This window comes from Miniopterus natalensis, chromosome 7 (assembly GCF_054644295.1).
Source record: "Miniopterus natalensis isolate mMinNat1 chromosome 7, mMinNat1.hap1, whole genome shotgun sequence".
NCBI classification, from domain to species: domain Eukaryota; kingdom Metazoa; phylum Chordata; class Mammalia; order Chiroptera; family Miniopteridae; genus Miniopterus; species Miniopterus natalensis.
This window is the reverse complement of record NC_142087.1, coordinates 65,587,172-65,613,128: the sequence shown is the minus strand read 5'-3', so window position 1 is coordinate 65,613,128 and position 25,957 is coordinate 65,587,172. Positions and strand designations below refer to the sequence as shown.

The following is a 25,957-nucleotide window of genomic DNA, read 5'->3' as shown; positions in this document are numbered from 1 at the left end:
CACAAGCGCGTCGGCAGCGACCCGCCTTCCGGGACCCGCGCGCGCGCGCGGTGGGAACAAGGGCCGGAAGGGCGCTGCTGGGGGCGGAGCGGGCGGGGCCGGGGGCGTGTCCTCGAGGGGCGGAGACAAGATGGCCGCTCAGAGCGCTTGGAGGACCTAAGAGGCGGTGGCCGGGGCCACGCCCCGGGCGGCAGGGCCGCTCTGTGCGCGCCCGCTCTATGATGCTTGCGCGCGTCCCCCGCGCGCCGCGCTGCGGGCGGGGCGGGTCTCCGGGATTCCAAGGGCTCGGTTACGGAAGAAGCGCAGCGCCGGCTGGGGAGGGGGCTGGATGCGCGCGCACCCGGGGGGAGGCCGCTGCTGCCCGGAGCAGGAGGAGGGGGAGAGCGCGGCGGGCGGCAGCGGCGCTGGCGGCGACTCCGCCATAGAGCAGGGGGGCCAGGGCAGCGCGCTCGCCCCGTCCCCGGTGAGCGGCGTGCGCAGGGAAGGCGCTCGGGGCGGCGGCCGTGGCCGGGGGCGGTGGAAGCAGGCGGGCCGGGGCGGCGGCGTCTGTGGCCGTGGCCGTGGCCGGGGCCGTGGCCGGGGACGGGGCCGGGGCCGGGGACGGGGCCGCGGCCGTCCCCCGAGTGGCGGCAGCGGCCTTGGCGGCGACGGCGGCTGCGGCGGCGGCAGCGGTGGCGGCGGCGCCCCCCGGCGGGAGCCGGTCCCTTTCCCGTCGGGGAGCGCGGGACCGGGGCCCAGGGGACCCCGGGCCACGGAGAGCGGGAAGAGGATGGACTGCCCGGCCCTCCCCCCCGGATGGAAGAAGGAGGAAGTGATCCGAAAATCTGGGCTCAGTGCCGGCAAGAGCGATGTCTACTACTTCAGGTACCGCCCTTGGGGGGGAGGGGGTGACGGGGTGACGGGGTCAGGCTGGGGTCAGGGGTCAAGCGGTGACCCGGGCGGAGGTAGTGCGGGTGAGAACAGGGTGCCCAAGGCAAGTGGCAAAGTCGGGCTTGCATGGTAGTAGAAGGTCCCTGAGCCCTTGGGTCAGAGAGTTGACCCCGGTGCAGTGACAGGCATTGTGTCTGAATGGTGAGAGCCCAGAGCCCGGCATCTTAGGGCGAAGGGGTTGGAGACAATAGTTGGTGAAGAAAGGGTTACTCTGGCAGTCCACTGAAGGGTTAAAAGAAGGTGTAATTCATCGAAACTGTAAAACCCAGTCGGTGTTGGCTCCTTTCCCAGCCGTCCAGACTCATCATCACAAGGGTGTTTAATCACGCACATGTGCAAGAATTAGCCACCTTCAGTAACAAGGTTTCAGTTACTTTCGGGATCCTGGAAAGTTTCATATAAAGTAGCCATTTGGAATGCCTGAAGTTTCTTAGAACTCTCTTTGGTGTTAAAAACTAAACACTGTAAGTTGTTAGAGTCCTAGACCAAAATTAGCCTCCCAGGGGACATTTGGCAATGTCTGGGAACATTTTTGGTTGTCACACCTTGGTCGGGGCAGCAACTGGCATCGAGTGGGTAAAGACCAGTGGTGCGTCTAAATATTCTACAATACACAGGACTGTCCTCATGAGAAAGAATGATCTGGCCCAAAATGTCACCAGTGCCAGTGTTGAGAAACCTGGGTCTAAATGATTGAAGCTTTTCAGCTTGATGTGATCTTGCAATCCTGTGGTCACGCTGCTGTCCATGTCATTAGTTTGGATGACCCAGTAAGATCAGGAAAGTGCCTGTGGCTGTTGATACCAGTGGAATTTTCTTATCAACAAATTTACTAACATTTCTTATAAATCATCCCATTTACAGAAGAAAATATAAATGTGTTATTTTCAGTGGCTTGCAGACTGTTTATGGGCTGATTGAATCATTTTCCAGGGAATATATTTGGGTGTTACAACTAGTTGTCAGCCATTTGGCCGTTGAAATAATATTATGAAGGGTTTCCATTCTTCTGACCTCAAGCTGGTTAATACATTACCCCGGGAAAATATATTTATGTGTATGTGAATTGCAAATACTCTTAAGTAGATTTAAAAGGTTAAAGAAATATACACACGTTTATGTGTATATGTATATATATATGCATGCACAAGAATGTGAGCACTACTGGTATAATGTGTAAATACGAGTACTGTATATTTCTGATAGTTGCTCAAAATATGGATGAGTAGTTTCAGTAAATTTATTTCACCTCTTCAAGTAAAATTAAATGAAAGTGGTGTTTTATTAGAGGTTTATTTGAGACCACTTATCTTGAAATCTTAAATGATAAAATGGAAAACTTAAACATGCGAAGATGGTTATCTTGTTTTGTATTTTCCCATCATTAAATATTAAATTTACTTGACTAGTACTGAGAAAGTTATTGTGGAACAAATTGTTACTCCTCTCAAGTTCACTTGTTTCACGTAGTGCTATTCACAATTGTTCCTTTTTGCATATTCTTTCATTAACAGCTCCTACTGTTTCACTAAGCAGGTAGTATGCAGAACCTTCTTTCTGTGAACTTGTCTTGTAACCACAGGTATTTGACAGGAATATCCTGTATCTGAGATTGAAGATGAGGAATAGGAAACTAGTCTATTCTCAGTAGAGCGTATTAAACTATGAATTTCACTCTCTGTGATATTTCTCCTGAGATACGGTTTGTTTGATTTTGAGATGACGTATTTGTTCAAACTAACTTTTGGTTATTGTAAAGCTTTTGTTGTTGTTTTCCTTGCAGTAGCTGGAAAAATTATTTCGAAAAGGTAGATCGCTGTATTCTGACTTGTCACTTAGTATTTTTTGAACGTTTTGTAAATTTTTGATGTTTACTTTTTTTATGCAAACAATATTTTATGGTAGAAAGCTGATATAATACATTTAAAACAAACTCCTCAAACATTCATTGAAGACGAATCACAAACCAGTATAGTGATAATTACTCTCTGAAATTAGAGTCTTTTTATGAGGCAATACAACATAATATGCTTTTTACTTGTTCATGCAAAATTAAAGGACAGTCGCACAGATTTGTGCCACATGTGCTTAGTTCAGGGCTGGAAGGAGTGTTGTCTGTTGACTACCTACAAAGTGTTAGTTACTATGCAGGATTGTAACACCCAGTCTTAATTTCCTTCTGAGAGGTTACATTCTGAGGCAGGAGGACACATGTAGCATGTGATACTGACTTCCACTTTCAGTGATGAATGATGAAGGTCACCTACTTATAGTGAAGGTGAACAAATTATTTTTCAATTCTCAGTGTAACTGCTTTTCATACTAGCACTCCCATATGCACCTGACCCGTTAAAAACCAGTAGCTCAAAACACCCACCGTATCTGTTAATAGGTGGGTTAAGCGTTAACTCCCCGGTGGTAATGTGAACACCTGCACCAAGTTGTTCACACTGATTCTAATAATGCTAACTCCTGAATTAGCCTGCCCCTTGGGAGATTAATTTATAGAACTCTGTCTCTGTTAATGTAGGGTGACTCTTATACTTATTAATTGGACTTAAGCTCATCAAGAAAGCCTTACATTTTGATAGAACGGTGTTTTGGTGGTTTTCTGAGACTGCCAAATTCTAATAGGAAGGCATGCCTCTAGTTGCCAGTTAAGCAGTATAATTATGCCTTCTCTCAGGACTACTGATAGTATAGTGGCAGTTCATATATTATCATCCAAAGTTTGCTTTTAAAAAAGGTGTGGTTTGATAACGTGTTGGATTCACTGGTATAGTTTCTGAAAAAGTTCGTTGCCATTATATGAACCCATTATTTGAACAATAATTTGCCAACTGGTCTACTTCTGTCATTTCAAGTTTTTGGTTTCCTGCACTTGCAGATTAATGTTTTTGAAAGATTTTCCTCTACATAGGAACCTTCAGTACCTATCTCATGCCTTTATTTATTTTTATGTATTTATTTATTTATGGTAACCCTCACCCAAGGATATTTTTTCCTTTTTTTTTTTTTTTTTTTTTTTTAGAGGGAGTAGAAGGGAGGGAGGCAATGGGAACACATCCATTGGTTGCCTCCTGCATGTTCCCAGTGGGGCTGGGGATCAAACCTGCAACCCAGGTATGTGACCTTGACTGGTAATCGAATCTAAAGCCCTTCATTGCATGGGCCAGAGCTCTAACCACTGAGCAACACCGGCAGGGCACCTCATGCCTTTTAAATCAAGTCTAAACTTGTTGGGTTCTAGACTTTTGTTTATAACTGGGTTAAAGACCTGGGAGACATGGTCCGCTGTTACAGCTGCTACCATAATATATCATCTGGTTGGATATTGGAAACATAATAGTAAACATTTTTGACTCCTATCAAAATTATGATGTATTCACACCTGATCACTTCTCTCAAAAGAAAAGCCAGTGGAACTAGAGAACATCATTAAAATAATCATAGGGAGCCAGGTGCGTGAAGAGAGACTAAGAAGATTTCACTTTGATATGGATAGAAGAGGACTTGGACACAATATAATTGAGGCCTATAAAATCTAGGGAAGGCAGTAGAGCACAGGAGTAAGTGGTATGGAGTTGGTATTCTAACTGCACTTACCAGTGGTGCAACCTTGAGCGTGTCACTTACACTTCCCAGTGCTGTAACTTGTTTCTCGTTTGTAAAGGGTATGATTGTACTTTGTTATAAGGATTCAGTTCTAGAACACAAAAATCAATACATAGAGCTCTTGAAGCTTTAGATATACTTAAGGACCAACTAAGGAAAGCAATTCAGAAACTCAAGCTCAAGTTTTATGGGCTGAACATATGTAAATAGATTTTTAAAAATGTATAATAATGCCCTGGCTGGGTAGCTCAGTTGGTTAAAGCATCGTCCTGGTATGCCAAGATTGTGGGTTCAGTCTCTGGGCAGGGCACATACAAAAAGTAACCAATGAATACATAAATAAGTGGAACAACAAACCTCTCTCCCCCTTCCTCTCTCTAAAATCAATTAAAAAATAAAAAAGGGATTGTAAAAGTGTTCACTGAAATTAGAAGAAATCAATTGTAACTTAACAGGCTAAATGTAGCTCATTGAGATAGGTTTATATGGTTCCTGCATAAGACTCGTATGCTTCTTTCAGAGTTGAGATACAGTTGAAATGTGCCCTATAGACCAATTAGTTGGAGAAAGGAAAGAAATGCAATATTTATTAAGCATTTATTGCATAATTGAAAATTTGACTTGCTTTTAGTCTTTTTTTCTTGATATTACCTGATTGAAGCCTGGACCCATAAATAAAAGACATAGAGGTATGGTGGAAATTGTGCTCTAATTCTCCTTCAGCAGTACCATTACATCTTTTTGTGATGTGCTGGAGGAAGTTTTGGTAGGGTGCAACATTGCCATCCGTCCTACATCTGATTTTTATAATCTGACATGCAAAGTTTTACCTGCCAGAACACCCACCCACAATAACTGCAGCAGAGGAAATACATAACTCAAAGGGAACTGATACACATACACTCTAAAAATTATCTCCAACAAAATTGAAAGATATCTTCAAATTGGTTTAAAAATTCCATTTGTGAGACATCAAGTCATAATTTGGTTTTCATTAATGCAACAGAAACAGGTGATTTGCAAAGGAAGTGATACTTTTTTAAAGTTTTATAGTGGGACTAATAGAAAATTCATAACCTTTTACCCTGTGTTTGAGGTCTTCTCAGACTTGCATGATGAATTAGAAATAAATCATTACCTCTTATTTCATGATTTACTGTTCAGCTAGGAATGTTAATATGCCTTTGAGCTCTTGTTTATTGATCTTTTATTGCTGTTGGCCATTTCCAAGAAATGGCGAGGTGAATTGTAAAATGAAGTTGTACTTAATTTCATCAGAACTTCAAAAAATGAAAACTTCCCAAGGAAGGATGTTTTACTAAGTCCATACCTTTTCAAGTTTCTAATTTTTATCATTAATGTTGAGAGTATTATAGAAGGACAGAAAGCTTTTTTTCTTTTTTAATGTTAGAGACACAGCTATTTTTTAATATTAGAGATTTAGTCTTCATAGCAAATAAGATACTCATCAGAGATAGTAGATAAGATGCTATAGGGCACAGACACAGTAAAAGTATGGAATGGAATGAAATTTGAATAAGATCTGTGGATCTTATGATTTTCCTTGTTTTATAATTTAAATTCAAACTAATTTGGGAACTTGATTACATAAGCTGTGTATGGATATAAATAATGATCTATAGTAAATGTAATTAGATTTAAAAATTGAGCACTCAGCATTTTCCAGGAACAATTGTGAGTGATTTATAGATGTGAGGAAGAAGAACATCATCCACTCAAAGATTTTTTTTTTTTTTTAATATATCTTTATTAATTTCAGAAAGACGAAGGGAGAGGGAAAGAGATAGAAACATCAGTGGTGAGAGAGAGTCATTGATCTGCTGCCTTCTGCACGCCCCCTACTGGGGATGGAGCCCACAACCTGGGAATGTGCCCTGACCGGAAGTTGAACCTGCATCTCCTGGATCTCCTGGATCCTAGGTCAATGGTCAGCCACTGAGCCATGCTGGCAGGGCTCTTAAAGATTTTTGAATAATGTATCTTGATATTTTTTTCCTAATACTTTTTATACTGGAAGAATCCATAGATTAATGAATGTCCTTAAAATTTTTTTAACATGTATGCAATGATGTATGCATCTCTTTAAAAAAGTCTATCTTGGAGGCTCCTACTCTCGTTTTTTAAAAAAATATAGTCTGTTTTGGAGGTATATTTAGCTATTTATTTTGTATTATGGAGAAGTACAAACATATGTAGAAGCAAAGGTAGATAGGAAAGTGTAATGAGACCTCCATGTGCTCGTCAGCCTGCTTTAACAATGAACAGCTCCCGGCCAATCTTGTTTCACCAATATCCATTCCCCCCTCCCAGTGTATTTTGAAATAATTCCCAGGCATATTTAACTTCTGACTTTTCCATGGCAGTGACCAGTCTCCAATTTAACCAAAATAACTAGTGTTTTTCCTTTTTCCTTGTTCAGAAAGTGAGTGTCTTAAGGCAGTTAGAATTCTACATTCATTCATTTTTAAATTTTTTAGTGGATCATACTGGCTTTTGTTTTTAATCACGTTCTAGAGATACTAGAACTTGCTACCAGTAATACACTGTTTGTATGTAGTTTTGGTTATATAAATGCTAGTTTATGGAATGAGAATGATTAGTACAATTTGAATTATACTTAAGATCTTTTATAAATCGCAATACCAGAGTACCTAAGTCCAAAAAGATAAGTGTAATTTCAGATTTTTAGGCTCAGCTGAAATTTGATTTCTGGAGACAGTTGTTATTTAATGTTAGAGAAGTCTCTTTCTTTCAGTACTTACTCTTGTCAGTAACAGGTAAGCTTTAACATTTAAGGAGTTAGAAAATGATAGAAAGTTGGTGTTTCCTTATTGTCAGACTTTCTAGTGCTGGAGCTTACAGCATTTTCATTGTGGACTTTTTTGTTCCCCACAAAGTTCTCCCTAATGTTGGAGAATGGGGCACCTCTGAACATGCTCTTTAGCCTCGTAGTTAACCACCTTCCATCCACAGTGCTACTTGCCACTCATTGGTCACTTCATCTTACTCCACTCCGATTACTGCCACCCACAGTTTATCCTGTTATAAATTTGTTTGAAGATACACTTGTGTTTACTCAGACCTCTGGCCTCCTCACAATGGTTTGACTAAATATCATGATTATCCATACCAAAATAACATGAAAAAATAGGTTCTGTTCTATTAGAGGAGTGTTTTCAGAGTGCAGTTTCACATGCAAACAGCAGGCCTTCGTAAGAGTTAATATATCATAGACTGGCACAGCATGTGACAGTTCTAGCTCAGATAATTAGGATTACAGGTGAATTTATAGAGTGACAAACTGTGAATACCATAAAATTAAGGTGACCATAATTTAAGTATTACTGGTATCTCAAGTTTTTTAAATTTTAATTTAAAAGCCATACACCAAATAAAATTTTTTCTCATAACCTACAGTTAGAAATGTCTAAGATAGAGTTTGGTTTAAAAAGTGCTTTAAACAGTTCAATCAAAATGAAAGCAGGCAAAGACATAGTTCAAGTGATGAAATGTTCTTATGAACTGGAAAAATTTAACTCATATTTTTGATTTTCACTTGATTATTACTTTTCTTCAGGGTACTTAGTGGGTAGAAGTTAAAGGTGAGATCACAAGTTGGTTTAGGATTGGCATATCTAGGGGGCAGTCAGTAGGGAATGTTTTTTGTGGCTGAAAGTGAAATATTAGAATTTCATTACTGGGATTAGAAGTAGTCGCTTTGGACAGAGAAAACTGAAAATGACTAATACTGTTCATTAGTCTCACTAGAGTTTTTTTAAAAAAAAGTAATTTCCCTGAGTTACACTTTGATGCTTTTAGTCACGTAAGTCCTGGTGTGTCTGAGACTGGGACCTACAACAGCTATCTTAAAAGTGCAGACAGATGATTATTTTGTCACTCTGGGTAATACCAGAACTTAAATGACATACCGTTTTTTGTTCATCCAGCATTTGCTTTCTCAGCCACTTCCAGGGTCATGTTACCACTGGGCAGATGGTCTATATGTGATGGGCAGTAGTCTTGCTTAACTATTCCCTTGGGGCCTAGTCTTTTCTATATGATTGCCTTCACCTTCTGCAGAGGAAGGTCTCTGGTCTCAAAATCTACCGGGCAGCCAAGCTAACTTTCCTTAAAGCACCAAGTACAAGCCATATCAGGTACGGAGAAGCAAATGTCTTGTATACCACTTTTCTGAAGGCAACAGTGTGTCTGACCAGTACCTGTAGCTACTCAATATAGATGCTTCGTAGAAGTCCATCTTTATGACAAGGCATAGGGATTTGGTGTGGGTCAGATCTGGCCGAATACTAGTTGATATTTCAACTTCCTTTTGATATGCTGACTTGATTTCCACCATTTTCCTTCATTGCTCATTTGGTTTATCAGAATATGTCAGGCCTTTCTTATAATACTTCTATTTGATTTTTAAAATCACTAAACATAGGAACTATTTTAAGCCATACTAAATTGCTAATCATAAACTACCATCACTTTTCATGAGTATAGCCTCTGAATTGAGTTTGTTTTTTCATACCATTCATCATTCATAGGATTTATTGTCACCTGCCAGCAGCTAACAGGGGTGGGGGATACACAGCCAAGAGTCCCCACAGGGAGAGGTGGTGCTGTGTCACCCAGCAGTATTTGCATGTGTTTCACGGAGGGCAGGGCCTCATCTCATTAGCAGCAGCTGCACTTCTGAGCCTCAGCCTCCCCCCCCTCCACCTTTGCACACACAGTCCTTGGCGCATTTCTTGCACTCTGCGCAGCAGCAGCTTTTCTTGCAAAAGGTGCGTTTGCATCCCTCGCACATGCAGGAGCCAGCACAGGTGCAGGAACCACCAGTAAGGCAGAGGCAGGTTTCAGGGTCCACTCCAGTGGAGATGCTGCTGGCTTCTCTGGGCAACTGGACGCTAGATTGAGGATTTTTGGTGTGTTTTTTTAATATATCTTTATTGATTTCAGAGAGAGGAAAGGAGAGGGAGAGATAGAAACATCAATGATGAGAAAGTCATTGATCGAGCCTGCAACCCGGGCATGTCCCCTGACTGGGAATCGAACCCTGATCTCCTGGATCCTAGGTTGATGCTCAACCGCTGAGCCACTCCCTGCCGGGCTAAATTGAGTTCTTAATGTCAGATTTCCTTAATTTGTGGGAGGGGTATCTAAAACGGATAGATCTCGATGAGTTTTGTTCTACAGAGGAATATTACAGTGAGGCTCTAGTATGTAGATACTAACATCTAGTATGCAGTAGGTAACTGGCATTTCACCTGTTACATAAGGAACTACTTATTGCAGGATTAAGTTATGAAATTAAGTCAGTTGATTCTTTGAGAAATGACATTTTAGTTATCTCTAAGCTGTATCCTAAGAAAAATAGTGCTTATCTTTTTAGTAGAAGTTGCTACCTTACTATTTTCATCTTTTGGAACATTAGTCCATGAAAACAAAGTTCATTTAGAACTCAGCTTTTTATTGCACTGATGAGATCTTATTAGAGAGATACCTGATTGAGAATTTTAATTTTGTTTTTTGGAGAGATTTTATTCACTTCTGAGGTCTACTAAATAATTTATCAGAATCTTTTTTACCAGTAACTAGAATATCCAATTATAAGGACTATATGGCTATTTTAACCTAATTTAAATTAATTGTAGTTATATAAGTGACATAGTAGCAGACAAATCTTCACCAATTTTTCAAATTAATTTGAGCCTTTCAGTAATATTTATGTAGTATAATAGATTAATTATGAAAATATTTCGCAGTTTAATTTTTTAAATTCTATGCAATATAACTTTTAAATAAGCATAGAATTGGCCATTTCAGTGTGTCTGCAAATGAAAACCATATTCTTTACTGTTCAACTGATACAAGTTTTTTGCTTTCAGAAAGTTACTTTGTTTTGTGCTAGCCTATATAAATTGTGTTGGAGGGTTTTAAAGATTTTTTTATTGATTTTTAAAGAGAGGAAAGGAAACAGAGAGAGGGAGGAGGACGAGAAGGAGGGAGAGAGAAACATCATGTGAGAGAAAAACATTGATCCGCTGTTTCCTCCATGCCCCTTACTGGTGATTGAGCCTTCAACTCGGGCGTGTGCCCTGACCAGGAATCAAATCGAATGTGGGATAATGCCCAACCAACTGAGCCACACCAGCCAGGGCTGTCTGAGGGTTTTGAAAAATGGCATTGTAATTTCTGGTTGGTTGACTCATCAAGAGAATGTATAGGAATTGTAAAGAAGTAGAATGGCAAGGATAGCAGAATTATTTCTAATTAAGATTGGAGAATCACGAACACTTCACAGAGGAGCTGACATTTTAGCTGGGCTTAGAGCATTTAATAGTTCTGTGACAGGCAAGATTGCTCATGCTAACCCTTCCGTTTGGAAAGACATGGCTGGAAGCCAAAGGTACATGGCATATTTTGGTGACTTTGAGTTTGGAATGCAGGATACCCAAGGCTGGTTGGTGTTAAAGGGTCAAGGAATAAATATCTAAACAGATTGAAGAGTTTTGATGTGTTTTTAAAGAGGTGAAGCTGTTCCGTCAGCATTGAGGAGTCTGAGCATTTAGAACTGGGTACTGGATGTGTGGCTGAGGGACTGGCATTGTGATGTGCCTTCTAGTTTGAGGATTAGGTGCTAGGTGGGCAGTGATGCTGCAACAGAGGGCAATACAGGAAGATTGGGTTGGAGGGTGGAAGTTTGTGATGGGCAGAGATGATTTAAGTTTTGGACAGTATTGAGGGTTACAGACTATTTTATGATACTGAGCATATTTTGAATGGCAGTTGAGGTTTGCTTATACATAATCTTACGTCCTTTCCTCTGCTGTGTTCTTGTTGTCTGCTTCGTTCTATTCTGCTAAGTCTGGTTGTTATCTTCATCTGTAGGCCGAATTCTGTACTTTGAATTGTGTTTCAGGAATGCTTATGTCATCTGATTGTGGAAAAAGAATGTTGATCTGATCTTCTGTTGTCCTGAAGTTGGTCGTGGCAGAATACCAGAGTTTGTGACAAAGAGGGGTGTGTTGGTTTGAGCTTGACCCAGAGAGAAGAAATTTTTCTGTTCCAGGGGAATATTTTATTGCTTAGTTTTCCAGCCTTTTCTCTTTTGCCTTCCTGTTGAATTATTTTTCTTTTATAGTAGTCGGCTGGTACAACGTTAAGTTCTAAATATAACATGTTGGCTTCTTTGAGAGGTATTGTAGAATTCTCACAATCCCCTCTGGTTGTGTATCTGCTGATTTTAACAGTTTATTCTAGCACATTTGGCTCAGAAAATTTAGATAAGACTTTGGGGCAATGCCACACAGGAAAAACATTTTTTAGAACACACTAGTTTAGCCTTCTGTGTAATTCTAGCAAAAGTCGAACAAAACTAATGTCAACATTGTATAAACACATTTGCACATGTTTGCCTTAGTTTTCTCCTCTCAGTAGTTACCATAGGGAACATTTAAATATTGTCAAAAGTCAAAAAAATTTTTCCTATTATAATTGAGTTCAAATTGGTAGCCCAAATACATATGAATTACAAGTTTGTTTTTTTAAAATATGTTTTTTATTGATTTCAGGGAGAGGAAGGGAGAGGGAGAGAGACAGAAACATTAGTGATGAGACAGTCATTGATTGGCTGCCTCATGCACGCCCCCTACTGGGGATTGAGCCTGCAGCCCAGGCATGTGCCCTTTCTGGGAATCGAACTGTGATTGCCTGGATAGTGGCTCTACTGAGCCACGCTGGCTGGGCTATATATATATATATATATATATATGTATGTATGTATGTATGTATGTATGTATGTATGTATGTATGTATGTGTGTGTGTGTGTGTGTGTGTGTGTGTGTTTAACAAGGGTGTTGACTTTATATATATGTGTGTGTGTGTGTGTGTGTGTGTGTGTGTGTGTGTGTGTGTGTGTGTGTGTGTGTGTGTTTAACAAGGGTGTTGACTTCGGAAGAATTTGTTCTGAAGTTCTTTCTGGTTACTTCTGACATTGTGTTTATGTAATATATGTAAAACCGTAGCATTTCAAAAGTCAGTTTGGAAAACAGTGAGATTGAAGACATTTGCAGGGTGCATGTTCTGCTGTGCATGTGGTTTGTGTTGGGATTCTGTTGTGGTTGCCGAGTGAGTGACCAGTGGGATTGCTGTGTGCTCCAGTGGTGGACCTAGTGAAGTGTTACATTAGATGGCTCATTCCCTTTTTGTAGTGAAGTTACCAGGTTCCTTTAAAACTTGAACATTTCTTTGAAAAAATAAACATGCAAAATTGTGATGTGGTAACAATTGGGACCAGGAAGGACAGGATGAAAAAAGGTTTATGTAGAGTCTAGGGTAAATTTTGCTGTCTTTTGTACAATTAATGTTATCTTTCTTCTAGTCCAAGTGGTAAGAAGTTTAGAAGCAAACCTCAGTTGGCAAGGTACCTGGGAAATACTGTTGACCTCAGCAGTTTTGACTTCAGAACTGGAAAGATGATGCCTAGTAAGTTACAGAAGAACAAACAGAAATTTCGGAATGATCCTCTCAATCAGAATAAGGTTAGTTAACTTATAACATCTGTATGTTATTTCAAGAGCTCTCCAAAAAATATCTTACATTTTAAATATAACACTGGAAGTTTGATTGTCTGAATGTCCAGTTTTGTTTTGTTTTGTTTTGTTTTGTTTTTTTCCCTCTCCCTGCTAAGCATTTGACTTATAAATATGATTTATTTTCTGGTAGTTGGCAGTACTTCTAGAGGGGAAGCCTAAGTAAATTGTACACAGTTGAAAACAACATTTCAGTATCTCTTTAGGTCATACATCACACTTTTGGCCCATTGGGGTTATTTACAAAAGATTTCTTTGTTGATGATAATTCCCTCTTTTTTTTTCCTTCTTAAAATAGTTCCTGTTGCCCCCAAAGAGGCAACATTTTAATGTGGCAGGTATTCTTACCATGTAGTTTATAATTACCTATTATTTTCAGGATTAGGGTTTGAGAAAGGGGAGTTTTTATTTTGACTTGTGATCATGTTGAGGATAATGACTTTCAGGAATAACATTCTCATCCTAATACTGTGATTGGAGAGTTTTCCATTAGCTTTATGTTTTATTGAGCTGCTTTGCTGATGATTTGTTGAATTTAAACAAGTACCATTGGAATTATAATGCTAATTTAATTGTATTAATGCACCCAGTATCTTTACAAAGACACCTTTTAACCACACCCCCCAAGGGCAACTAATCTGATAACCATTTTTTCTCAATTTTTCTTCCTGTAAATTTCATAGATATATGTGTATGTATGTTGCCACCACCATTGTCTCACACTGAGTGAAAATGGTGAAGGGAAAAGAAGGGCTTTTCTTTCTAGGGATATGACTGATGTAACCCTGCATGCTGGAGTGTGCGTCCATTTTAGGAGCCCTGAGGCAGTGTAGTAGGGGGGGAATGGCTTTGGATCCAGGCAGGCATGGTTTGATGCCCTGGCTCTGCCACTTAGGAGCTCACACAGTCATGGGTAACTTCTTTAACATCTGATGACCTCAGATTTCTCATTAAGGTAGTGAAATCTGTCCCTTAGCATTGTGAGGAATAAATAGGAGTTTACATGAAAACATCTAGCCATGTCATTAGTTGCTTTCCTTTCCCCATTTCACCTTCCTAAGCACTAAGCTACCTCAGTGAGCATTGTTGTCTGGCCAGTGTAGGAAACCTTTGGCCCCAAGCTGTTTTCTTCCTCTTCATTTTACTTTTCCTGAAAGAGATGGAGTCTCTGTTTCATCTCTTTATTTAGCTTCCAAGTTTGTTTGTAAGAATTTAATTCCAAAAATTGTCATGGAGGTTAGACTGTATACTCTTTCGTCATCTATAGCATTGGTTACCTTGCAAAGATTTCCATGGGACATGGGTAGGTTCCTCGTTTAGAGAGGCATAATGAGAAGGGAAGGCTGAAATTGTCTCTGTAATGCTTAATTATGGTGTTATTTTGGATTGATAGTTAAGAGGTGTTAAGATACTAGATAGTGTTAGGAGTAGAGGGAGCTAGCAAAAGTTGGGACCTTGAGTGCAACGCTGTGTGATTTCAGCTTAAGGAAACCTTTATTCTAGGTTTATTTTGCTTCTTAAATATACAGAGGAAAATTAGGATTTATTTTTACTAAAACTGCCCTTTGAAAACCACAGTGCTGGGTATCTGTTGAAGGGGCTCAAACATTTATGAAATGATTGGAATGCTTTCAAACTACCCTGTTGTTAACAAAATCACAGTTAAGCTTCACTAAGTGTAATGTGAAGATAAACTTCCTGATAGTTATGATTCACTAAAAACCGAAACCTAATTCGTCTCTTTAGTTTGTGTGCACCTTTACGCTCTAGCCGCACTGGACTGCTCCTCATCCTGCACCATGGCATGTGCTTCCAAGACTCTGCTTGCTCTTTGCTGTTTCCTCTGCTTGGAATGTGCTCCCCCTCCCCCTCCATCTGGCGAACTCCTCCTCATCCAGGCACAGCTCCATTGTCTCGTCTCTGTGAAGCTTGCCCTGCACTCTCCAGGTGGAACAGTCCCTTCTCCATTGTGCCTCCCTGGTGCTTTGCTGTTGTATTTGTGGTTGTTTGTCAGCGTCAGCAGACTGTGAGCTCCATGAGGGCAGGGACCATGTCTTCTTTTTGTTGTTTTTGTACATATCGTCCAAAGCCTAGCACACGGTAGGTACTTAATAAATGTTTGCTTTATGTTTATTTGATTAAATATCCACCTCATTCCAGAAGTTTATAGTGGTCATATGTTTATTGAATAAATTAATGTACTGTACATTTTTGGGGAAATGCCATTCATTGTCATTGTTTTCTAAAGCTTTCTGTGTGGGTTTTTTGGGGCATGGCCTTATTTTGCATCTGGTTTTATTTTAGTTAAGTAGACAGAAAATGTAGTTTTGCATTTTTTAAAATAAGCTCTTTTTTGGAGTAACACCAACATGAAATATCTCTATAAAGCAGAAAATGTATTTGTCAGGAGTTAATAATAACTGAATTATGTCTTTTTAAAATAATAACACAGTATAGAGAAAGTTGGGAGATTTAAATTGATAACAGGAATCAGAGGTAGTGTTTTCCTATGTGGTTGTAAACCTGGCTAAAGTGCTTTATTAATTGCGTTTTGAGTTTTTAGAAAAATTCTTATTTTCAAAGATTTAGAAATGTAATTAACAAAATAAACTTTGAAATGGGCTATTGTAGTTTATACTGACTGATTATAAACTGCGATTTTAATACATCTTCCATATCAAAGGTGAGTTTACTGGGTGAACAATACATTCAAGTAGGGTTGGAAAGATATCTTTTGAATATCTCTGCATAGTGGCTTTTAATTATTTTACGATGAGTGGGTACAGTGGAGTGGGAATTATCTCTTGATTAATATTCACTTAGGTTTTTGCAGTACCTGTTCTCATTTGTCTCAGTCTCAGTCTTAACCTTACTCTGAAAATGTATTCCATTCTTTTAGACATTGTACTTTCTGATTTTCTTACCACTGCCATAATTATTTCCAGTCAGAACCTCCATCTCTCCAGCTGATAAAGTAGAGTTGTGATATCACGTAGAATACTGAAGATATTCCAGTAGGTTAGTGGAAAAAGACTAGAGAAAGATTTGGAAGTCATCAACATCAAGTTGATATTTGAAGTCAAGAGCAGCTTTCTGAGCTTACTTGAAGGGGGGAAGTATAGAGCAACACTGTCCAATAGTAGTTTCTGCGCTGATGGGATGTTTTACCCACCAGTCACATGTGGCCATTGAATACTTGAAATGTGGCTATTGTGACTGGATCACTGAATTTTTACTTTTACTTAATTAAAGTTTAAAGAGCCACACATTCCTAGTGGCTACCATATTGGACAGCACAATTTTAGAGCCTCAATATATGCATAAGACAACAAACCTTTGCTTTGAAATCTACATACCATTTAGATATTTATGCAAGCTTTTCGTTTTTTGAAGAGGAGATATTTCAAAGTTTCAGAGATACGATTCTCAACATTTTGAGAAGGAACTTTGTTTCTTAAAAAAATAAGTTTCTTTAAAAATTTACTTGGAGAACACTAGGATTAGATAAAGAAGAGTATAGTGATTCTCAGTGCAAGATATGTTTAAGGATCTTAAGAAGCTTGGTTTTGTTGCTAGAAATTCCTTTTATTTTAATGTTTCAGATGTGTAAACACTAAACTTCAATTCCTGTGTTTCTAGCTCTCAACATCACCACCAAAATATTTATCAGTTAAAACTACAAAACTAATAAAATTCAAGCTCCCTAACGTTAACATAAGATATGATGTATTTTACAAATTTCTTACAATATGAATATAGTATGAAACAAATTATTTTTTTTGCATGGCTTGTCAGTGCTACTAATACCTTGAGAAGAGTTAATTCTTTCACAACATTTCTCTATTCACACAAATTTGATACATTTTGAAATAAAGAGCATCATGTTCTCTTGAATGGAGTTAATTGTATAAGTCTGTCATTATACATTTCTCAAATTACCTTGGTTTATGGTAATATGCTATTGTGATTATACACACAGCCATGAATTCTGTATGGCTGTCTGTGTCCTAGGTATTCAACCAAATGATCTAGCAGGTATTTGTTTTTATTATTTTCAACAAAATACTAAAAATAAATTCTTGCAGAGAGTTAATATCTGTACAGTTTGAGAAACAAGTGAACTGCTGTGATGGTGGGATATAGAATGGGTGCAGTATGGAGAATGGATTGGGAAAAGGTGAAATGGGGAATAGAGAGCGCAATTTGGGCTGATGTAGTCTTGGAAAGTAATGATGTCTTGAAGTAATGCAATGGGAGGAGGCATGGAAAGGTGTGAGACTCAATCAAGAGAATTAGTACATATAAGTACCTGATTAGTGTAGAGAGGGAGACTTGCTACTTGCTACAATTCTGTCTTGAGCCATTTGGGGCAGGGGTAGTTAGGGCGTAGGGGAAGATGAACAAGTTTGGAGAGGGGTGAGGAAGATTGAGTTAAAATAGTTGTGTTTCTTGGACCTCTGAAAAGATCTTGTGGATTCAAGGACTCCCAGGTCACATTTTGGAAACTCCTGTCATTGTGGGTGGCCATAATGAGATAGTCCAAACATAGGGGCAAACAGAAGAAAAGTATCTTGTCACCCTGTAAACAATGAATAAATTAATCTTACGGGAAGTAAGAAGGAGCTTCCAGAAAGGTAGTGGGAGAATCAAGAGAATGGTGTTATAAAAGTCTACAAAAGAAGATTTTTGTTAAATGCTGTGGAGAGATTAGGAAGGACTTTGAAGTATCCATTGGATTTCCGGTTTTAGAAGGCAAGAAAGGTAAGCACATTTGCAGTGTAATAATGGTGATGGTGGACCATGGAGCTGTACTGGGTAGGGGGAATGTGAGAGGAGTTACGGAACCGTGAGAGAATCAGACGGTCAGTGGGTAGGAGATACTGATGGGCTTAAATTCAGAGGGCAATGCTGACTGAGTTGCGAGGATAGGAAGTGGAAACGGGCCCACTCGATGCTACGTTAAGTGTTAAGATATTGGAGGTTGTGTAGTTATTAGGTTGACAAGCCTGTGACTAATGTTAGGTGGGTGAGGTTGGGTAGAAGAATAGGTCAGAGCACTCAAGATGTTGGGTGAGTTATCCACGTGGGTATTGAGACCTCTAAGAATGAGAACAAGAGCGGGATGGAGAGGAAGACAGGAACAAATGAAAGTCTTCAGTGAGTGAAGGACAAAGCAGAGGAGGGGTAGAAAGTCCTATAGCCAGATCCTAAGAGCGTCAAAGGAGCCTGAGTGTTTGAAGGACCAAACATGGAGAAATGATTTGAGAAAAATAGGGAGAAAGGAGGAAACCTATACCACTTCCTGGACCTTAGATATGTAGTGATAAGAGAGAGAAACACAGGGAAAGCCTTCATTTGAGAGAAGGCTAAGGGAGATACTATCTTTGAAGGACAGCCAAGTTTCAGCAAGTCCAGGGACTGGAGAGAATGTTTAGAGAAAATATTGAGGATATAGGAAAGCCTGCTGATCAGTCATTCAAGAGTGTACAGTGTTAAGGATTGGAGGGTGGGATGGGCAAGGTAAGGGGATTGGCTTTCAAACTTCAGATCATTAAATCAGTGAAACTGTTCATGACTAGAATTTTTAAAAAATGAAATACAAGAGGATTAGAAAACTGCACATCACATTTAGTAAGGGTGAGTATTTTAGGCAACTTGTGTTCACACTTGTGTGTACTTAGTCATGATGTAAATTATATTTCTACTTTTAGTTTGAGAGCCACTGTGGGTTGGAGGTACGATGGAATACTATGGGATGAGTGGTGGGTGAAGATGTATGATTTGAGAGACTTGGCTACTTGGTTATTACCGTGGTAGGGATTTCAGGTGTGATGGGATTAATTTTGATAATTGCTAGAGCAGGGTAGGCAGTTAAAATGTTACGGTCCTGACTTTTTAGAAAGGAGGTATGTGTACCTCTGCTGGGTTGCTGTTACAAACTGACAGTGATTTTGCCCAAAACACCATCTGTATCGACTGAGGATTATTTTCCCATGGGATGCTTGTATAGGGCTAGCTGTGTGACTCAGAGGAAGATGCTGGCCATGTATCTGTAAGCATGACTTTGTGTTAAATAGTAATAGAAGTCTAGGGATTATTTCTCTCACATAGATAACCTTGAGGCAGATAATACAGATGACTCTATACATAATAATTTTGAGATGCATAGTGCAGACTACATGAATTATATTTTCCACTTACGTAGCACCTGTAAGTTTAAGGCAGCAAATTAGACTATTTAAGGGTAAGGGCTACATAACACAAGATCTAACATGTAATAGGCATTTTATGCATCATGCATTTCACAGAATTTTTTTTGGCGCGTTCTGTGTGCTCAAGCATTATTCCAGATTCTAGGAATATGGCAGAGGAAGTCACTATGTTTATGAACCTTATATTCTAGTGGGATGACAAACTAATACACAGATATTAAATACTACACAGTGAATTAAATAAGAATTACTGCGGTTGACTGGGTGGCTATTTTAGGCAGAGTGATCAGGAAAGTTGTCTTTGTGGGGGGTCACTTTTAGGCTGAGATCTGAATGGTAAGGAGTCAGCTATACAAAAACCAGAGGGGAAAGCATTGCATGTAGAGGGAATAGCCGGTGCAGAGTCCCTAAGGCGTGGCGCATTGAGTGTAGAAGGCAGAAGGTAGGCCACAGCAGCTGGAGTTGAGTGAGTGGGAGAGGGGTAGTAGGTGAGGTCAAGGAAGTAGACCTCATCACGGGGCTTGGCAAGGCAGCTTGAGTGGTATGGATTGCTATTTGCAGATTTTGTGTAGGGAGCAATATGAGTACTTTGGCTACTGTGTGTACAATGTGTGGAGAAGTGGAAGCCAGGGACCAGTTAAGGAGGCTATTTGTCTAGGCAGGGCTAATGGTGACCTGGGTGGTACTTGTTTAATGAATGAAAAAAGGGTAAGATGTAGCAAAGGACACTAGAACTGCTTAGTAGCCTCTTGTCCAAAAAAACACCTAATTTTCTCATTAGCAGAAGTAGCCTTAATAAATAAAATATATTTATCTTTAATAAATAAAGATAAGTTATCAGCTAACAGCACTGTTCCTTTTTTTCTTTCTTTCATTTAAGCCAGGTATTTAGATGTTGATTGGCTAACGATTGCTAGGAAGCAAAATGTGCCAGAAGAACTTTAGCCATCTTCGCAAATAGGCTTGCTGATGAGAATAGTCTGTTCAGTATTCTAATAGGTTTATCATATTATAAGTTAGTGCTTCAATGTGCCCAGGTATGATAGATAGACCTTTTGAGATGGTCTGGGCTTGGCATTCATGCTGACGATGAAGGTAGATTTGGGAAGGTAGTTGCCCATGGCATGGCTTTGTCAAGAATTTACTTTGGATGCCCATGTTTCTGTCGACGTTAAGGTCTGTTTCATTAAGTTTTATAGGTCCTGAAGAGTGCCTGACTTTGTAGACTCTAGTTCAGCAAAAGAATTAAGCCCTACAGAAAACAGTTTGTGTGACAATTTCTACAGTTCTAAAGATGTGTAGTCAGCTAGTGCCAACCCAGATGTGAAGGAGATAATGAAATCCAGACAGTAAATGCCCTAGTTTGAGTACAGCTGCTCTAGGTATCTGATGGAAACTCATTAGCATCCTTTGCCATCAGTCTTTTAATGACCTCATATTAACTAAAGCTCCAAGAAGTTATTTTTCAAGTGGAACTCTTCAAAACTTGTTTTCAGTGATGAATTTCAGCTCTCTTCAATTAACTACAAGTCCTTTTTTAATGAGTTCAAATTATAGTCCACTATTCTATTATGTTTAAAATAAGATCCATTGTGCCCTAACTGGTTTGCCTCAATTGTTAGAGCATCGGCCCATGGACTGAAGGATCACGGGTTCCATTCTGGCCAAGGGCATGTCACTTGGTTGCAGGCTCAATACCCGGCCCTGGTTGGCACATGAGCTGGAGGCAACCAATCAATGTGTCTCTCTCACATTCATGTTTCTCTCTCACTCCCCGCCTTCCACTCTCTCTGAAAAGCAATGAAAAAAATATCCTCAGGTGAGGATTAAAAAAATAAATAAAATAAGATCCAGTGATCTTAAAAAAATATATATATTTTTAAGGATATTACTTGAGTGGATTTTCAGTACAAAATCATAGATCCCGGATATGTGTTTCTTTACTTTTTGCAAAAACCTATGAAGGTTGTACAACCTTGTGAATATATTAAAAACCGCTTAATTGTACACTTTAAAGTGGTGAATTTTATGATGTGTGAATTGTGTCTCAATGAAAAATAAAAAACATGAAGGATTGTAAAGCACTTTGCATTGTTGGTTTTGATTTTGTGGGAAGGCATTAGCTCTTGGCTACTGTACATATTCTGAAGCAAATCTGAAATTCCTTTTTTAGGATAATCCTGGTTTGATCCAAAGATGCCACTCAGGCTCCCTTTGTGTAGACCAGGGAATGGTCTTCCTTCTGGGAAATCATACTAGGTTAAGTTTCTAAATTTCAGTAGCATGATCAATAACATGTTAATAGAAATAGCTGCTGTTTATTCAAAATTTATGTTCCAATATGACTATAAATTATAAACCTACTTTGTTAATTGCCATCTTCCTTCTGTCTTCAGAATGTAAGTTCTGAGGCAGGGATTTTGTTGTTTTGTTAATGGCTGTATACCCAGCATGCAGTGAGTGCCTGACAGATAGGCACTCAGTATTTGTTCAGTGACTGAATGAAAGCTGCATTAGCAGCAACAGCATTATACATGTGTCATCTCATTTGATCTTTATAAGAACCTTATTAATAGTTATTGTTACTCTCATTTACAGATGAGGAAAATGGCCTTAGGAAAATAAAGTAACTTTGTTTCTCAAATTGGGGCATGAATATCCCTTGGGGGTATGTGGTATATGCAAAACCAGAGGATTAAAATGATATTTGAATGATACTTGGAAGTGTCAGTTTTATTAGAATATTTTGGGTAAGTAGAGCAACATTTTTACATTAAAACAAACATGGCTCATTTTTAAAGTGCAAAAATTGCATGAATTTTAAAGATAAAATATGTACATAGAATATATGTACAATTCTGAACTGTCATACAGTTCAAAGCCAGGCTGAGAAATGTGGTATTTAGAATATATAGTTTAAGTCCTTGCTGTTCAAACTGTGCTATGTGAAGGCTTTACATGGTATCCACCACATGAATGGGTTTACAGGAGTTGTTTCTGTATCCTTTCACATGTATATACCTCAATTGATCTGACAATGTAGCTGAGAGAGGTACAGGTTCTTTTTTCCCCCAGTTTCCCTTTTATAGTCAACCTTCAGTTTTACAGAAGAACACACTTCTCATTTCTCTGCAGTATTACCATGGTACAGAAAGTTTGACCTCCAATAAAGGGACAACTTGAAATACTGGTGTTACTATGGAAAAATGAATGACTTGGTAACAGTGATGTCTTTCTGCTGGTACAATTCTTTGCTTGCAACAACATTTAAAGAGGACTTAGTGTAGGTGTCGATTATTAAAAATTTTGATGGTGCACATTTTGTCCTGTAAATCAAAAGAAGTTCAAAAGAATTGAGTGAGCAAGGTTTCTTGGTGTTAACGTTTAAAAAAAAGAAGAAAAATATGAATGGAGTTGACACTAAATCTTGACCCCTTCTAGCAATTAATAATACTCATTCAAGGCCATAAAGTTATTTTTAAATAAAAAATACTTTTCATTAATATATTTATCTAATTTTCATCTCTTCCTTAAAATGTAATTTGCCATTTTTGGTCAGTTGTATACTAATCATTGTAATAAACCAGAACAGATTTATTTATTTTTATCATTAAGAGCTCTGTGGTCACAAAAAGTTTAAAAAAATAATTTCATGAGATAAATGATCAATTAAAGGTTTTCAAGTTTAAAATAGGAAATAACTCTGGGAATGGAGTTATTCAAAGAGAAAAAGGAGAGATAAAATACATGACTCGAGTTTGTTCATGTATAAACAGTTGTTGGTGGGTATATTTAGATTCTATTAGATATATTTTGAAGTAATGCAACAGTTTATTAAAGTGTCAGTATTTAAAATACTCTAGTCTAAAGTGGATCCTTTGAAACTATTTACATTAAAATATGAAATATTCTTGATGTCAACTTTAAAATGTGGGTGGTGTGGTGTGTATGTATGTTTTCAAAAAAGTTGTAAGAGTTAGGAATGCAAAAAATGTTTGAAAACTACTGGTTTTATGACACATGCTGTTCATGCACCTCTTTGGCTGTTCTGTTTTCCAGCCTTAATCAAGTCAGGTCACGGACAGGCTGCGCACTGGTTTTGTCCCTTTCAGAATCTCCTTCACCGGGTTGTCCTTTAAATGTTCTTTTCTTGGTTTTTATGGAAGGTCATTGAGAATAGAAAAAGCATTTGAAATCTGCTTAATATTTTTTCTAGAGTTAATGTCAGGACAGCTTTTTTTTTTTTTTCAGCTGCAGATATTTTTTTCCGTTGTTTTTCAGAGAGAGTGAAAGGGAGGGAGGGAGAGAGAGAGAAACACTGATGTGAGAGAGACACATGGATGGGTTGCCTCCCGTAAGTGCCCAACTGGGGCTGGGGATCAATCCTGCAAACGAGGTATCTGCTCGAACCTGGGGCCCTTCAGGCTGAGGGCTGATGCCCTGACCACTGGGCCAAACCAGCCAGGGCAGAACAGCGTTTGTCTTCTTCATTAATTGGCATGTGTTCTTTCTGCCCAGGATATCTATATAACTTAATCTCTTTTCACCCAGGCCCCTAGAAAGTGCACGTCCATATTTGATGCTCGGCTCTATTGTCAATCACTATTAACCTTTTCAAAAGGAAAGTTGTTCTCTCTCTGTCCTTGATTTTCCATTTTTAAATATTAATTTTTGCATATTTGTTCTTTCTGAATGTAAAAGAGCCATCTGAGATATTTATTGGAAAGAGATGAAGTAAAAGTAAAAAAAAAAATAATAATTTTTTTTTGGTATTCTTAGCACCTAGGGGGATGGAATAGACCCTAAAAATGATTCGAGTTATCCGTATACTTCCAGCCTAATATATACACATTTTTATAAAATCCATTAAACTTTGATAGTGAGAAAATTTATTACAGGTTGGAAACTTTTCTAATATTAAAATGTGTGTTTGCCAGTTTAATTTTTTAATATAAGGAATTTCTTCACTTTTTCTCATATTGAAAGGGAGGGGAGATTTCAAATATATGTATGAACAGCTTTAATCTTGTCCCATAAAAAAGTGTCTTTTTTATAGCTCTTAAGTTTACTGCAGACTGGTAGTTCTCAGAACTCAGACACACAACTGGGCATGAATGAACAGTGAATCTTTGGCAGTCTTGATGGGAGAATGGTAATAAAATTTGCTGTTTTTGTGACAGTTTCTGGGAAAACCAGTTAGTCCAGCTTTTCACATTACCCCACATGATACTGTTTTGGAATACAAAATTAATTAGTTAAAAATTCTTTCTGTCTTCAGAGTTTTGAAGGCCAATTAAAAGCAGAAAAAATAATAAAAAACAAAAGATGAAGAGAAAAGTAATAGCATACTCTTGAGTAATCTCTTTATTTCATGCCACTGGGGAATGAATTGTCTGTCTCCATGCCAGACAAAGGAAGTTAATTGTATATTTTGAATATTTTTAGCCAGCTTTCCTAATTTTTATTTATTGAACTAAAAACATAAGTTAATGAAAAAAAGATCAATCTTATTATTGTGGCACCAATAGTTTTACGTTTCATGCTTCCTTCCAGTCTTTGTGGATTCAGAATTCATAGTTTGGAACAGTCTGTGCTGCCTCCAGTCATCTTTTGTAACAATGAGAATCTTACAGGCGTGACTGTGTTTGCCCATACAAACAATTGCCATATATACTTTTGTTTCTACTGATGCCATCTTTGTTCTAATATGAGCAGAGTATATTGTTTTTTCCTGAAACAACAAAAACAAAACCAAAGGTATTGTTTAGAGATACATACTAATTATAACCAACTAGTGACAGGCAAAGTTCTCCATAAGCATTTATGTGTGAAGCTGCTTTAGGATTGAATATTGACTATTTTATAGGTTGGGTGGGTTCACTTAGGGCTCAGGATGCTCTAGATGTCATAAATCAGAGGTGGCCAAACCGGTGGTGTCACAGAATTACCAGGACAGCTTTTAAAAGTACACATTCCTGGGCCTCACACTTTTTAGAAATGGCATACTAGGTGGTTATTTTTCAGCCTGTTGGCCAAGTTTGTACACTTCTAAATCAAAGTTGTGTTTTTTTAATCCTCACTGGAGGATATTTTTTCCATTGCTTTTCAGAGAGAATGGAAGGGCGGGGGGAGAGAGAGAGGGAGGGAAGAGAGAAACATCGATGTGAGAGAGACACACTGATTGGTGCCTCCCACACACGCCCTGACTAGGGCCAGGGTTCGAGCCTGCAACCAAGGTATGTGCCCTTGACTGGAATCGAACCCCAGACCCTTCAGTCTGCGGGCCAATGCAGCCAAACCAGCTAGGGCTCAAAGTTGTTTTTAATCCATAAAGATAAGGCTAAATATCTGGTAAATAATATTGTTAGTTATTTAAGATGAATGTATCTCTTAAAGGTAAGCACATAAACTGGGAAAAAATTGAGATAAAGGAATGACAAGCATGCCTAGTATATACAGAGAAGAGGAGCGTGTGTTGGGGGGTTAGGAGGAGGGAAGTGGAGACTCACATTTAATAGTGGGTCCAAATAATACTGTAATAATTGTCAGATTAATTTATTGTGATGCTTATTTTTCTA

At 38.8% G+C, this 25,957-nt stretch overlaps 2 protein-coding genes across 2 annotated transcripts in view; one reads left to right on the top strand and one right to left on the bottom strand.

The window, feature by feature from the left end:
- The first annotated feature begins 328 nt into the window (after positions 1-328).
- MBD2 (methyl-CpG binding domain protein 2) overlaps positions 329-25,957 on the top strand; it is a 58,237-nt gene continuing 32,608 nt past the window's right edge. Inside the window, exons 1-2 of the mRNA XM_016225097.2 lie at positions 329-864; positions 12,957-13,116. Coding sequence (XP_016080583.2) covers positions 329-864; positions 12,957-13,116 — 696 coding nt within the window. The remainder of the gene's footprint in view (positions 865-12,956; positions 13,117-25,957) is intronic.
- Positions 9,247-10,966, bottom strand: LOC107546654 (metallothionein-3-like). Its single transcript, XM_087819268.1, is given in 3 exon segments — positions 9,247-9,286; positions 9,288-9,479; positions 10,947-10,966. Coding segments are annotated over 3 exon segments (252 nt in total).